Source organism: Neolamprologus multifasciatus, chromosome 11 (genome assembly GCF_963576455.1).
Source record: "Neolamprologus multifasciatus chromosome 11, fNeoMul1.2, whole genome shotgun sequence".
NCBI classification, from domain to species: Eukaryota; Metazoa; Chordata; class Actinopteri; order Cichliformes; family Cichlidae; genus Neolamprologus; species Neolamprologus multifasciatus.
In genome coordinates this window covers 19354317-19370497 of record NC_140449.1, presented here as the reverse complement: position 1 = coordinate 19370497, position 16181 = coordinate 19354317, and the positions used below count along the sequence as shown (strand labels likewise).

At 42.0% G+C, this 16181-nt stretch overlaps 1 protein-coding gene across 3 annotated transcripts; it reads left to right on the top strand.

The window, feature by feature from the left end:
- The first annotated feature begins 54 nt into the window (after positions 1-54).
- Positions 55-15321, top strand: tmem245 (transmembrane protein 245). 3 transcript variants are annotated; one of them, XM_085178700.1, is made up of 18 exons: positions 55-744; positions 1819-1936; positions 2469-2564; positions 2870-2977; positions 3328-3537; positions 3636-3805; positions 6904-6927; positions 8903-9007; positions 9093-9175; positions 9261-9351; positions 9437-9535; positions 9627-9755; positions 10103-10225; positions 10858-11003; positions 11087-11187; positions 11293-11467; positions 12820-13014; positions 13104-15321. In XM_085178700.1, exons 1-18 carry the CDS (start codon positions 70-72, stop codon positions 13150-13152), a joined length of 2697 nt encoding a protein of 898 aa, XP_085034826.1. In that variant the 5' UTR covers positions 55-69; the 3' UTR covers positions 13153-15321. The 3 variants fall into 3 exon arrangements, with proteins under 3 accessions (XP_085034826.1, XP_085034825.1, XP_085034827.1); XM_085178699.1 differs by having other exon boundaries at positions 13101-15321; XM_085178701.1 differs by lacking the exon at positions 6904-6927 and having other exon boundaries at positions 13101-15321.
- Positions 15322-16181: the final 860 nt, after the last annotated feature.

Genomic DNA, 16181 nt, shown 5'->3' with positions numbered 1-16181 from the left:
AAGAAAAACACAGGAAGGAACGCGCGGCATCACGGACACTTCATTGCCCATGAGGCCTTTGGGCATTCGATGTTGCTACGTCATTGTTTTCCTCCCTCACGCGGTGGATCAGTTGGACGGGCTGGCGGAGCTGAAACTGGGAACATGGCAGACGAGGAGGATTCGGCGCCGGATCCCGCCGCTGTCTCTCCCCCAGAGAGCCCTCACGCTGGGCGGCCTTACTCTGTTTCTTTCTCGGAGAGCTTCCAGCCGGCTGTCGGGATGATGAGCCAACTGCTAACCCAGCCCTCCTCCCTGAAGTTTGACAAGAACATAAAGCAGGCCTTCTACAACACCGGGGCGATGATATTTGTGGCTATCTGCTGCGGGGCAGCTGTCCTGGTCTATTTCATCCTCGAGGCCTTCCTCCGCCCGCTGCTCTGGGCTGTGCTCTGCGGCACCTTCCTCCACCCCTTCAAATACTCCCTGGCTCGTCTCGGCCGCTCATGGCTCAGCGGCCTGCAGGACAGCGGGACGCCCATAGTGCTGGGGACGCTGCTGGTCCCGGTGTGGTGTCTCAACTATGGGGTGGAGGCGATGGGTAGGCTAGTTCTGGAGAAGCTCACGATACTCCTGGTTATCGGGGCGGGGGCACCGCTGGTTTACTTCCTCTACCTTTTCTGGAGTGTCATCGGTATGCAGGTGATCCTCGGGCACGTCTGTGGGGTCATCGGGAACGCGCTGGACTGTTTCCACTTTATGTGGGTGAGTGACAGTAGAGTGACAATCCTCTCTGACAGAATGACAAAGGGCCCCTCTGTCCGTCAGAGTGGGTGCTGTTAGGTCAGCTCTGTGTAAACTGTGGCACATATTTTAAATATTATCCGGGACAGAATGTTAAAAGTTATACTTTAAACGTCAATGATTTTATTACTCGCCTGATTGTGTGGGTCTTACTATAGTAAACTATTAATCTTACGATAACAAACTAATGGTCTTTTGATTGTTGGTTGGTTAAAAAAAAATCAAATATGAAAAGCTCACATCACGTTATTTGCACAGAAAATAATCTACAGAGGGAGTAATAACAGTAATTGTGAATTTCATTCCTACTTAATCCCATTTTGTGTGTCTGATTAAAATGAACTCAGAATTAAAAATGTTGACTGTACAAATGTATAAATGTTATTATCATGTTGTTATAAACGCCATTTAGCAATAGGCAATAGTTGATAAAGAATAATTGGGCAATTAAAGTCGACTGGCTGCTGCAGTGTGTCTCTAATAAAGACTTATTCAATTAATCTAAACAGAAAATGTGTTTCTTGGAATATGTGTGCAAACTTTTATGTAAGTTGATCTAATTACTGCAGTTCCAGCATCTGATCGATCGGTACCTTACCCCCAAACAGGGGCCAGAACCCGTCCGCCTCATCCAAATTGCATTAAATGTTCTTCTTTCTCTGAATGCGGAGTTCAGCTGACAGAGGGCCTGTGTTTATAAATAGGATGGAGGACACTATATTAAATTACATCAAAGCATGTCTTTGTGAGGAGCGACACAAGCTGAGATCTTTGTGAGCAGTTGATTAAACTTCTAGTGTAGTCTTAAGTGCTCACTGCTAAACAGGAGCAGAGCGTTTGTGAAACTGGATGAGTTTAGGAAGAAAAAACATCAACACAAAGTGATTATCACAAAAACTGCTCAATTATACTTTTTAAGACTCATGAAGTTCAAAGGTTCATTATGATGCAATGTAAGAGAATAGAAGTCTCAGTATATTTAATTAAAATACCCTCTGTTTCATTATTGTGGATCTTTGTTTTATTTCGTCACAGGTGGGGACTGTCGTGTTTGGATACTTGCTGGCGGTTTGTTTTAAGTGGAGTCCTCAAACTGAGCGGTACCTGAGGACTCTGGCACTTCCTGTCTGGGCCGTCCTGCTCTTCTACATCGGTGAGTGTGGACAGCGCCCACAGCCAGCCATACAAGCTGCCTCTTTGGACTGCAGGAGATTTCTTCTAAATGTGGTCAATAAGTTGCTGCCTGTACAAATCCACTTGTCTTTGAAACAGAGGGCACACAGAGTTGCGCGGTAAGATGAGGATGTTGAAAGTATTTTTAGCACACTTAACACTTGCTCTGAGCTTCAGTCGTGAAGTTTTAAAAAGTGACTGAAAGCTGGTTAAGAAGAAGTTCTGCCTTAAAAGGTGGTTTTTGGGCACATGTGAGAAAATGTTTTTTGCTTTGAAGTTTTTAAAAGTGCTTTCATAGCAACAGTCAACATTGTATGTCATATTTGTTTATGAATATGGTTCAGCTCATCAGGCAAGACTAGCAGAGTCATGCTTGACAAGGAATATACCTGTTAAGCCAGTAATGTCATCCTGCAGTTTAACTACAACAGCTTTCTCTCAATCTAGTTAAATGTATCCATCTGTAACTCATCCAGCTTCTTCCACTTATCCAATTCCTCTATCTGTTTTAGTGTCTCTGACTGGCTCATGGAGAGTCCCCATATTTGTGGTTGTGGTTGGGCTTCTCATCGTGGGCTACCAAGAGAAACCACCTGTCCCTGGCACAGGTGAAAATATACTATCACACCTACACACTGACATACATTGACATTTACCACAATGAGATACCTTTTCTCACCATTAACTAGGTAATAAATATGGTCAAATGAGCACAAGTCTATGATGTGCTTAGATTAAGTTGCATTTAGCCACATTTGCCTAAGCCTAGCTTTACGTGAAATATAAGTGACTTGAGGTGACTGGTTGGGCTACGCTCATCAGACCAGCTTTGATTTTTTCCTACTGTGCATCCTCCGCTCTGCCTTGCCTGCCTTTGTGTTTCGTTATATTCAGTCTCTCTTGATCTCCCCAGGTGAGCTTTCAGGGCAGGTGCTGTCATTTGCTGCTAACACTATTTACATGGCAATCTCCTGTAGCAACCTTCAACCCAAAACCGAACTCAGTGGAAGCTCCTCCACAGGTAAGCTAGCTCTATTGTATTCAGTGTATTAAAGAAGATCATACAGATGTCCCAGATATCTGGGCTTTAAGGTTTATGAAATGAGAGAACTGGCAGATTGAATAGAGGGAATCAGACCTCTGAACATACTGTTCGATAAATGTTCAGAGCATTGCTAATTGGTCAGAAAAATGTCAAGTTTTAAAACCCAAGATATGCAATGTCAGTTTTACATTCTTTATTTCTTTTTTTTACTGTAGCTGCTTTGACTTTACCAATTTAGCCACAGCGGTTGAAACTCAACTACTTTGTTCTTTCTTTCTCTTCCCATTCTGTGCTTTCTCTGTCTGCTTTCCCTCATCCGCTCCTAGATGGTGTGCAGTCTGTGGGTCCCGTGCCTTCCACTCCTGGGTTTCCCGGGTTCGCTGGGAGCTCTCGTACATTGCCTGGCCTCTTCCAGAGAGAGAAAAGCTCCCATAGAGCCAGTGATATTTACTTTATTCTGCTGGTCTGGGCTATTGTCTTGGTGCAGGTATGGCTCAACCTGTGGATACTACAACTGCTCCCTATTCCTGTGGCCGGTAACACACACACAGACATACGAACAGATATGTGCACACTTTCAGTTACTCCTCGTCAGTCGGATTTTACTCATGTGCATGTTGGCTCACTGATCTAGTGTGGGTTCTGAAGAAGCTGGTGGTCCGGTTTGGTATGAAGAGCTTTGCAGAGAGGACCCTTACCTCGTGGTGGACGGTGCTAGAGAAGTTTGGACGTGAGCGTGAAGAGGCACTGCTCCCTGGACCAATCAAAGGCCTGGCTCAGTTCCTCCTACGTATCGACACTAAGGTAATGTAGGAGCTGCCTGTGAAGCTGATGTCCTTATTTCCTCTGCCTTTGGCTTTATACTTCCTCATCCAGACACACTTTATCTGCAACTGTTTGATAACAAATTACTTATCAAAATATCTCAGGAAAACTGAAAGTCTCAAAATGGTCTGTTGTTGTCAGTCATATTACATATGTTAGTTTCATTTTTAATGTCTAAATTTAGCCAGTGTAAAGATCTGTCAGGTCCTAAATTTATTAAAATGAAATTGGTAAATTCATATTAAATTGCCAAAAACAGGGGCTTTTTAGTTTCCTTTACCTTTAACAGAGGATTTTAGCTGCTGTTTTTGTTTTTCAGCCTTTTAGTTTTGACCCAGTTGCAACAATCTCATCAGTGTCGTTTACGGCAACAGCTGGAAGCTATTTTTAGCAAAAAGCTGTATTAAACCAAGTGTGCACTAAACTGCCCAGCACCAAATGGTAGACAGACAAAATTAGCACTTAGCTGAGGAACACTTTAAAATCAGTTCATTAAAAAACAGAGCTAAAAGGAGAGTGAATATTAGCCAGATGCCCGCATCATCAGGTGGGCAAAAAATACTCATGCATCAGTGATGTTGTTGCTCCATATCTGCTGGATGTGTAAGTATCCAGTTGTTTTGTTTCCAATCAAAATTTAGAGGCAAAATATCTCCAAATCTCTCAATATAGAATAAAAATCAAAAAAACAAAGCAATGCAGAGCATAATTTTTTGCCGACATATTAGCAGCATATGAGCGACAGGATTAGTGCTACATGGTTTACATTTCTCAGGTTTTATATATAATGATGTCATTGCTGTAATCTTAGACACTTTTCTGCCTTGCCCTCACAGTTTTGGGATGTATTTGTGTTCCGTCTTTGTAATCACATTGATTTGCATCCCACTTGTATTGCCAGTCCACACTCACTGTAGTTAGTGTATCTTGCCTGCCACTTCCTGAGGGGTGTACTACGAAGCAGCTTCCGCAGAGTTTGACTTTTTTGTTTTCATGCATTAGTTGGCCCCATGAAACCTAAAACCTCATTCAAACCTGATGGGTATTTCCAATTTTAATGATAACCCATGGTTTCTGTGACAGGCTCTGTCCTCGCTTACATAAAAGTGGGAGTTGGTGGTGGGTGCATCATTTGACTCCTGTTTAGCACAAAATGGACTGCAACAGCTATACTGGTGCTGCCAATAACTCAAGATGGAACAATTCAGCAGAAAAATATTAATCGCATAAATTAATAAATTACTATATTTATTTTACCACTCAGTCCACTCCTGGTGCTGCTATTTAATGTAGAGATCTACAAATTAGAATCACGATGCGTTTCATCATGAAGTGCATTCAGGTTTGACACTGTAATTAGATAACTTTTGTTATTGACCAAATTGAATTAAATTAATTTTCTTAATTGAATAACCTCTGTAATAAATTCCAGTAGACTGCTATCGCAGCAGTGTAAAACGTAGCATTTACATAAGTTCAGTGCCTGGGAATTCCTGTGAAAACACAACATGTACAGTTGTTGTCAGTTTACATTCATCACAGGCATAAACGTCATAGTAAATTTGGACTTTTAACGAAAAAAAAGCTGTTCTTTTTCCAGACTTGCATTATTGTAGACCATATATGTTTAATGACTTTAAGAAAAAAAAGAAATGGGAGCATGAGTTTGAACTTATTTTAGATTTTCTCTCATCCAAATAGTCTGGAACATATACATACACGCCCAAATGTATACACATACTCAAGTGGTCCCGAAGGTTCTACAGTGCCTTTTAATCTGACAGGGCCAAGGCCTATTAACTCCTCATTAATTATTGACTACAGCTGGTAGTTTCTCTTTGCCAGCACAAAAAGGATTTGCTTGGCAGGACTCATTTGATTGACCTCAGACCAATAGGAAACTCAAAGGAGCCCAACCCGAGAACCACCAAGGCTCAAGAACTGGAAACTGTTGGAACACCAACATAACTGTCCACAGTGAAGTGAATTTTACATCGCAGTGGATTGAGAGGGTGTTGACCAAGAAAGAAACCCCTGCTTTAAAATCAACACCTTCAAGCTCCTCTGAAGTTTGCAGCTGCTCAAACAGATAAGCCAAATGCCCTCTGGAGAAACGTTTATGGTCAGGCAAGATAAAGATTGAACTTTTGGGCCACAAGGACTAGAAGTGTAAACATGAGGAACACTGTACTGAGTGTCAAGCATAGTAGTGGTAGCATCATGCTCTGGGGCTGTTTTGCTGCCAGTGGCATAAGGTACATTACAGAGAAGATTCTTAAACTTGATCTTAAATGAACAGATAGAAGGTTGAAACTTGAACACAGTTGGTAGTTCCAACAGGACAATGATCCCAAACACATCGAAACTGGTGTTGGAATAGATAAAGTAGGCTAGCATTGAGCTTCTTGAATGGCCTTCCCAAAGCCCTGACCTCAACCCTTTGAATATTCGTGGATATGCTGAAAGGCTGGGTCTGCTCCAGGAATTATGCCTAAAGCTTGTTGATGGCTACCGGAAGCATTTGGTCGACTTGCTAAGAGACATTTAAACAAAATAATAGTGGAGATTTATGTATATATTTTGACCCTTAGTGGATTAGAGAAGAGCCAAAATAAATACAAACAACTGAGTTCAGAGAAATCATTAAAAGCCCCAAATGACCTGTGATTGTATGTAAACTGACCACAGCTGTACCGTTTGCACTGCTGTAACTTAACTGCTAGACTTTGTTCAGTGCTGTTATGTACAGCTCAACAGATTGCATGTCATCTGATAATCTATATCACTCTTAGGGCAACTTGTTTGGAAAAGAAGTGAAACCGTATCACTTGGAGATGATGTTAGACAAAAACCTCTGAAAATAGCTTTAAAACGAGAGCTGCCCTTCTGAAACCTCTGGCTATAGTCTCAACATACCTTGCTAACACATGAATTCCACTTTGTAGTACACCGCTCTGACCCCTCAGAGCCTGTACCCACACAGAGCTTGTATTCTTGTTGCACGGGTACATGTGATGACTGCTGCACAACTCTTTCCAATAATAATTTTCCCAATGTCTCTTTGTCTCCTCCCCAAGCTCTGGCATTGGCTTAACAAGCAGGTAATGATTTGGAGGAGCAGAGTGCTGAGAGAGCGAGACTGAGAGAAAGTGGGCTTGTGTGTGAAAGACATTCAGAAAACACAAGGGCAAATAAATAAATAACTTGTATATATGTGCGGGTGTGTGTGACAGCGTGAGCACACCTTGTAGCGGCTTGGGCTGGCATTTTACCCATCCACTGTCATCACCTCTGCCATCCTGTCTAAACATCTGTCCTCTTGCTTCTTTCCTGCTTTTATTTTGACAGTGAGCTACAGCCGGTGTGTTGCACTCAATAATCCCTCAGCCCCGACTGTATCTTCTCTGCTTTGACCTGAGTTTGTCTTGAGTGTGTATGTATGCGTGTATGTGTGTGAGCTGCCTCAAAGAGTAGTGTTAAATGGGGGGGAAAAGGAGTGTTTCCTTTTTTTTGTTTTGAAATTTGAATTTTTTTTTATTTTTTTTAGGTGTTGCTAAGGGACTGGACAAAACAATGGAAACACGGTTATTCAATGTGAGGAACTAAACTTAGTGAATATATTGGCCACCTTTGTACCATTTGTCTTTGTGGAGCTGGTTATTACCATAGACTGTATATGAAAGATGGAGATTAGCACTGGGCTGTCACTCATTGTTTGGTCTTTGTTGTTGTTGTTCTTTTAGTTTTAAAGTAAGACATCGGAAAAGAGGCTTGGCTCAAATTGAGATTTTTGAAGAAACTACATGCTCAGTCAGCAGCCAGGACCAAATTTCAAACCCTTTTTTGTCATCTGTTTTACTCTTAAATTTGACCATATTGTACAACATACAACAGTCTGCTTTTTTTGTTTGTTTGTTTGTTTTTTAATAAGGCTTGAAACTATTGATGAGACCACAAACTCTCTCTGTAGTTCTCAATTTGAACTATATACAGAATGGCTGTAGCTCCTGTTGACCTCAATGTACCTACAAGCCTGCATTCTGCATCTGAAGGCCACCAGGTCACAATAACTATGGTTGTAAAAAGACTTGCTTTCTGTCTTGACCTCAGTACAAATTTAAAGTGTTTACAATCTATTCAATTCAGTTCGGTTTTATTTATATAACGCCAAATCACACGAGTTGCCTCAAGGCACTTTATACTCTAATTCTGGCTGTTATTTATGAACTAGAGTGTCTTTTATTTAGAATTATCACAGCTGTTGATTCAGTTCAGTCATTTCTGATGATGTAGTTTATATTTTTAATACAGTGCCGATGTGCTGCATTGGAAATGTAGTGTTTGTCGCTGTGCGGCCTGTGTATAACTTTTTAGAGGTCTCATGCTCCCTGTTGTGATAGTGACTGAAACCTCTTCTAAACCTCTCGCTGCTCAATATTACCCAACTTCTTTAATTTAATTACTTCTTTCAGTATTAAAATCTTTTTGAAGTGGTGTTTCCATTTTTTTGTTAAACAGCTATTTGCTGTTCTTCTTTCAGGTAAGCTAGATGGTAAAGAGGAAGGTATAAGACTCGCTGTAGATTCCCTCACCTAAGGTCTTACACAGACTCTTTGCAGAAAATGCCATGTCATGTCACCATCAATATAATAAACCATTACGCCATGGCCTTAGTGCAAAAGGAGAGGGTTCTGCTAACAGAGCTTTGATTTTAATGCTGTTTTGGCGCATTGAGAAACCCGAGTCGAGAACAGAGAGCACACTTTGAAAGTGATGTCATGTCTGTTTGTCGTTAAACCAACAACCCAAAAAGCTACTTGCATGATTTAATGCTTCAGTGCAAGAATGGGTGCATGCACTGTATGAGTACAGATATACTGTTATTGTCCTCTTTGAGGACTTTTTACGTCTAAAATGACTTTTCACAAGTGATAAGGACACAGGTTTCTTCATGTGCATGTTTTTACCTCCTTTAAAGTTGTACTGATGAGTCTATTTTGCCATCTTCCTATTATCCCCCCCCCCCCCCTTTTCTCCCTGTTTTTGCCCTCCTCTCCTTTTTATCTGTGCACCCAGATGGTTGTGTGGCTGGAGCGATCTCTGGATAAAATCATCAGTATCTTCATCATCTTCCTCTTGGTCACAGGGACCCTGCTCATGGCTCTGCTGCTCACTGCTATGGTAGGTTTTTGGGTTTTTTTTTTTAACCTGACTTCACATCATTTGCGCTGATGATGGATAACAAAATAAACATTAATCTTTGTAGGTTCATCACGAAAGTGCTCACATCATCGACGTAACCAGTAACCTCATCAACGAGACCGTATCTAACCATCCAGAATGGGCCAAGTAGGACAGTCCACTCTGTTTTTCTGTGTTTATTTTTAGACTTTCCTCTCATTTGCTAAAACAACCTTACTTTGTCCTCTGTTAGCCTCCTTCCAGAAGCCCGCGTGGTCCAGAAAGCTCTAAATTCAGCTGCTACTAATGTCTACCAGCATGGGAGAGAATGGATAACACAAAAGGTCAGGACAGTAATTTTCACTGATAATAATGGAATACAGCCAGACAGCGAGGAATGTGACCAATCTGTTTCCTTTGTGTGTGCAGCTTCATAAGATTTTAGGAGATAAGGTGAACCAAACTGCAGTGATTGAGAAGCAAGTTTTAGAACTTTGGGACCGACTGTATCACTCCTGGTTTGTGAAGGTAGTGTCAGAGTTTTGTGTTTACTGTCTCCCAAAGTCTGTTCTTCAGTATTGTTCAGTTTTACATAAAATACTATGGTCACATTTTTCAGAATGTAACCCACTCTGGACGGCATCGTGGGAATAAGATGACTCACAGACAGAACAGCTGGCTGGGGGACATCCTGGACTGGAAGGACATTGCTTCCTTTCTGCAGGAAAATATCGAGACACTACTGTCTGTAAGTATGAACGTATGTAACGTACACTATAATGCCAAGTGTTTCAATCACTTCCATGGCCACAGGTGCATAAAATCAAGCACCAATGCATGCAGACTGCTTCTACAAACATCTGTGAAAGGATGGGTCGCTCTCAGGAGCTCTGAATTCCAGCATGATACCGTGATGAGATCCCACCTCTGCAGTCCAAGACCATTTTGTTTTCTTAGATCAGGACATCAGCCATGAAAGCACCATGCCAGCACTGCCCCACTAGCAGCATTTGCAAATTTACAACTGTGTGCATCTTAGATAGAAGTACAGTTTCCTGTGGATGGTGTGTTTACTGTTGCCTCGTCATTTTGCAGATCCTGGAGTCTTTGTGGGTTGTAATGAGCAGGAACGTTGGCCTCCTCATCTCCACCACGACCACTCTCCTCACCGTCTTGTTCCACAGCGGCACGGCGCTCCTCAACTTTGCACTGAGTCTGGTATGAAACGCTGATCACAGCCACGTCGTTTTCTTTACTTTATAAAGTGCAACTGTTTGCAAAATTGATTATCATTATTCTTTTGTAATGCACAAAAGTAAGCAGAAAGTGTTCAGCTTAACTGCAAGTGTTTCTCAAAAATATTCTAATAGATTTATAGAAATCTGAGGCCGAATAATGTCCTGCAGACTCAGACTTAGCTAAAGATCATTCCCAACTGTGTGCTTAGGTTTGATTTATAAATAATGCTTACTAACATTAAACGTGTCAGTGGTGTGTGCTTGTTTGCTGTGCTTTCTGCAATGGAGGCAGTGCTTCACCTTAAAGTTAGAGGAGACTGAGGCCAGGAAACATTCACTGGACTAAAATAGTGAGCTGACATTAGAGCCAAACACACATCCTGGAAGTGTGTCAACTCCACAGTGACCGAGGTGGGGCTTGGACATGTCATCTGTTCCTCAAACCACAATACAAGACTTTACTGAGCATTGTTAACTGTGTATATTTAATGGTGTTGCTCTTTCTTTCTTATTTTAATAAAGTAGACCTGCCACATTTACTCTTAAAGATTTAAAAAGCTAATCAGATAGTCTTATATTTAGCACAGCTGCCATTTTTACTCCTTCCTGTAGGTGATTTTCCTGACTACTCTCTTCTACCTGCTGAGCTCCAGTGGAGAATACTACAAACCGGTTAAATGGGTGATCAGCTTAACTCCTCTCTCTCAGCCGGGACCCTCCAGTAACATCATCGGCCAGTCTGTTGAAGAGGCCATCAGGTAGTCGCATGCGTAAAAGCTACAGAATCTAAATTTGTACCTTGGTGAGATTATTTTTGACCATATTTGTGTTTGTTTTGAAGAGGAGTGTTTGACGCCTCTCTGAAAATGGCCGGATTCTACGGCCTCTACACTTGGCTCACTCACACTATCTTTGGCATCAACATCGTCTTCATTCCTTCTGGTGAGTCAGCGTGTCCGCAGCAGATTGTGCTGTCGTTATGTTCGCACCTGCCAAGCCACACTCAGTGTTTTGTCACTCTCTGAATCCCTCTTTCCTGGCCTGAAGCTCTGGCTGCCATCCTGGGTGCCGTGCCGTTCCTGGGGACCTATTGGGCAGCTGTGCCGGCAGTGTGTGACCTGTGGTTGGCGCAGGGTGAAGGTGTCAAGGCCCTGCTGCTGCTCATCTGCCACCTGCTCCCAACATATTTTGTGGATACAGCCATCTACTCTGATATATCAGGGTATGTATGCGTGACCAGCTTATTTGAGCTTCTCTTTATGGCCCTGGGACATCTGACAAACAAATCACACCAAACCACCTGTGACTGTTAACATAATACATACAAGTCCGCTTGCTGGCCTAATGTGGGTTTGAAAGAAAACTGTACAGTTGTACGAGTCTATAAACAGCGTCTCTGTTTGCCTCTGTTTCATAAACTGCCTGTTGTGGATAGATAATGCTCCTGTCTTGGAGCTTCAAGCCCTACTATCTTTACATACAGTTTACATACACACTCAATTGCATAAATTAACTCAAATCTTTTAATAAGCGGTGCTGAAGATTCTACAATGTCTTGTAACTTGATAAGGCCAAGGTCTATTAATTTCTCGTTAGTTATTATGATTGAGTACATCTGGCAGTTTCTCTTTACCAGCTTAAAAAGGATTTGACTGACGGCACTCATTGGATTGACCAAATGGGAACAATGGGAACATCCCAGGAATTCAATGAAGATCTAAGCAGGAGAATTATAGATTTACACTAGTTGTGAAGGTCTCATGGAGCTATTTCTGAACACCTGCAGATTCTAAGATCATCAGTTTAAGTAGTTCTAGCTAAGTACAAGTTATTCAGATGTGTCACCAGTTTGCCAGGGTCTGGAGGAAGTCCCGAGCTGCCACCCTCAGATGAGAGGAAAATGGTTAGGATATTCGAGAACAATCCAGGACCTATCAAGGTTGAAGCCTGTAGGAAACTGGAGGAACACCAGCGTCACTATCCACAGAGAAGCCAGTTTTACCATGAACTGAGAGGATGACGACCAAGAAAGAAGTGCTCAAAAATTGACGTCTTCAAGTTCAACTGAAATTTGCAGCTGCTCACATGGACACGCCAAACCTTCTAGAGAAAAGTTTGATGGTGAGACGTATCAAAGAGTGAGTTTTTGTCCACAATGATAAGAGGTATGTTTGTAGTGAGTGAAAGTGAGGCTTGCAAACCTAAGAAGGCTGTACCAGCTGTCATGCTCCAGGGCTGCTCTGCTGCTAGTGGTACTGGTACATTGCACAAAGTGGCTGGAATAATGAAGGAGGATCTCTAAATTCTTCACCTCAAATCAATCGTTGGACACAGTGGTTTGTTTCAACAGGACAGTGACCCTCAAACACACATCAAAACTGGTTGTGGAATGGATAAAAGCTCAAACTAACCTTGATGGGTATATATAAACTTCTGACCACAGCTGTGGTTAGGGGAAAGCTAACTTTTTAGCCTGTTTTAGCCTTCAGCTGCATCACATGTGTGCACTGATACAGTAGCTGCCTGCCAGCCTTTCCACTGTGTCTTAAACCATTTCTTTTGTCTTTGTCTCAGAGGTGGACACCCATATTTGACAGGCCTGGCGGTGGCAGGTGGTGCGTACTATCTGGGTCTGGAGGGGGCTATTATCGGGCCTATCCTCCTCTGCATCCTGGTGGTGGCAGCCAACATCTACAGCGCTATGCTGATGAGCCCCAGCTCTGCAGTGCCCACACCAGTGCAGCCAAACTGGCCTCCCCACCCTATGAGGTAAGACGCATGAAGAACGAACAGCAGATTAGATGTTTTTAAAAAATGCAAACCAACCAGTCAGTTGTCTTCTTGTCTGTGATTAGTAGGACCTTTACGGACGCCACTCCCTCTGTCCTGAAGAAGACCTGTGAATGAGCACATGAGGAAACGACATCCAGCTTCCTATAGGCTGATTCCTCAGGGGAATTGCTCCCCTCATTGAAGCTCCTCCCTGTGTGGCCTGACTCCATAGGGACGCCCTGACTGAAAAAGAGGCATAGCAGCTGGTCAACCATGATGCTATGTGCTTAGCTGAACGGTTTCTCAGAGCGATACGGCACCAGCTCCTTTCATTCAGCAGCACACAAAAACTCCTGTAAGCATGCACCCTAATCCCAAACTTGGACCAATGACATCACATTGGGTTTACGATTGTGTATGGCGGAGCCATCGATGCTAATCGCATCATCGCTCAGAACTCAGTGCCTAATTTATTTTGTGATATTGAGAAATGCCTAAAAATTTCTGTGTCGTTTGTGGTGAACTGTAAGATGATATATTTTATCTACAAGACCCCTGATTTCCAGCCTGCACTCCTGTATCTGTGCTACTGTACGTGGTTGTGCAGTATTTGTACTCCCTACCTCTCTCCTAATGGAGGCTCAAGTAGAGTTTGTAGTAAAGGCAGGTTTTCTAAAAAAAAAAAAAAAAAAAACTTCTTGCCACAGTTGTTGTCTCATGTGACTCAAGTAACTGAGTAATTAGATGGGGACCTGTTATTACGCTTATTTCTAGCTACATATTCATATTGTGAGACTATAAATGAGTATTTCGTTAAAACTGACATCACACTCTCGAAGCATTGGCCACTGTACGTGCAGTGACATCGCCACAGCTCTGTACCTGTTACACCAGCGCAGAGGGTGCAAGGACTCGCTACAGTATTCTCCTGAACGATAGGTGTCGCTACTCAGACAAAAAGTCCATGTCAGTGCTGGTAAGAAGTCAAAACCAGAACCAAAGAAATCAGAAGATTTTTTTTCTCCCTTTCAACCTGTTGTAACATCTTCCTCTGTGTAATCTGTGGCAGCTGCTGCATGAGGTTACATAAGTTAAGCGGTGTAGCACTGGCCAAAACGACATCAAAGCTCGGCGTTGTTCACAAGGGCGAGGAACATAAATGGACCCTGACACAGCTGCTAAGTTCACCTGCTGTTTGAAGAAGCCCTCTTTCTTCTGATTGGCTTGCCCTTGCCTGGCTTCCACACAGAAGCCAGTGCTCATAAACCCTGCCTCCTAATCACCATACAAGGAAATCTGTGCCGAGCTGATGTCAGGAGTTGGCAAAATGATTGCCTCTCATAAAGATTAGTTTTATATTCATTTACCTCATTTTTTGATGCACATTTAATATGATCACTGTAATTGGATAGTAGTATAAACACTATGATACACGAACGATAGAATATAAGGATAGGTCCCATTTAACTGTTTTTATTTTTACTCTTTAGTTACTGTGTCATTCACAATTCAGTGATCGTAGCTGTGACATTCTCAGCTTTGACAAAGGCGTTCACTCCTGCTTTACTGAACCAAGCTTTGTTACCACTGTTTGTCTTTTTTTGTTTGTACGATTCAGTTATTAATAATAATAAAAATAATCTTTTTTTATTGGCTACAGGTTTAGACTGATGAGGATGACTACTTCTAATGGATCAGATTACACATCTTACAATCAGATTTTAGTCTGGTTCCATTATCAGATGATGTTTTTTTAATTTAATTAAATTTTACTTTGTATTTAAAGATTAAGATTGTTTTGTACACATATGTGTGAAACCAAGCTTTTAATTCCTTACATTCTCTGCTGATCTCTCACCTTTGCACTCAGAACATCTTGAGTAATTTTGTGAAGCACTTTCAAGTTTTTGTTTCCTTTTAAGTTTTTTTAGGGCTGCGACTGTTGTCCCGGTCACAAGATTTCATTGACAGTTTAGACTTCACACACCTCAAATCCTATTTTAACCTCTTTTGCTCTTGCACTCCGTGCGCCACACTGTAACTCGAGTCAGAGCACTTGTCTGAGAGGAGAGTGTAAAGCAGGTTGCGGTCACTTGAAGCTTTAATAAAGAAGCAGATGACTCGTATGCAATGTGACTGATCAGACATGGCTACCATGTTAGCTGTCTGAGAGTGGGACAATGTGATGTGCTATGAGTTTCAACCCAACACTGTAGTTTTCCTTTTGTACTGATGCTGTGGTTTTGTTTTTTTTTTATTAATACTTGGATATGCACTGATACAATAAACATGATCTAAACTGCAGTGACTTTGACTGTCTTGTATTGTCCTTTTTAGATTAAATTGAAACCACAAATGATTATTTTATTTATGTCTTCTGATTAAAGCATTACATGCTTTTAGGAAAAGAATAACTGTCATGAGTGTTTTGGGGTTTTTTTAAGTTTTTTTTTTTTTTTTTTACTGTCTGCATTGTTAAAGATCTCTAAAGTACAGGGTGGGTCATTTATATGGATACACCGTAATAACTTGGGACTGGTTGGTGATATTAAAGTCCTGTTTGTGGCACATTAGTATATGTGAGGGGGCAAACTCCTCAAGATGGGTGGTGACCATGGTGGCCATTTAAAAGTCGGCCATCTTGGATACAACTTTTGTTTTTTCAATAGGAAGAGGGCCATGTGACACATCAAACTTATTGGTAATGTCACAAGAAAAACACATCAATCTCAAATCCTCTGAGATTGATGTGACTCACTGTGGACTGTGGAGGCCTTTTGAGCATGGTCAAGAAACCAGTTTGAGGTGAATTGATTTTGGTGTGTTTTCTGCCGGAAGCAGCCCAGAAGATGGGCACACAGTGGTCATGAAGGGATGGACATGGTCGGGTAGCCTGTTTAAATGAAGCTCAGCTGGCTCAGTGTGCCCAGAAAATATCCCCACCACCAGCAGCAGCCTGGACTGCTGATATGTGACAGGATGGATCCATGCTATCATGTTTTTACACCAGATTCAGACCCTACTATCCCAGTGTTGCATCAGATCAGGGAACTCTTTTCTAATCTTCTGTTTGGTGGTGGGGTGTGAATTGTAGCCTCAGTTCTTAGATGACATTAGTGGCATCCGGTCTGGTCTTCTGCTGCTGTAGCCCATCTGCTTCAAGA

Excerpts from the sequence above, each read along its gene's own strand:
- tmem245 (XM_085178699.1), top strand. The coding sequence starts at position 70 with ATGTTGCTACGTCATTGTTTTCCTCCCTCACGCGGTGGATCAGTTGGA. Across the intron at positions 1,937-2,468 it reads CGTCCTGCTCTTCTACATCG|TGTCTCTGACTGGCTCATGG; the intron begins GTGAGTGTGGAC and ends TATCTGTTTTAG. Across the intron at positions 13,015-13,100 it reads TGGCCTCCCCACCCTATGAG|TAGGACCTTTACGGACGCCA; the intron begins GTAAGACGCATG and ends GTCTGTGATTAG.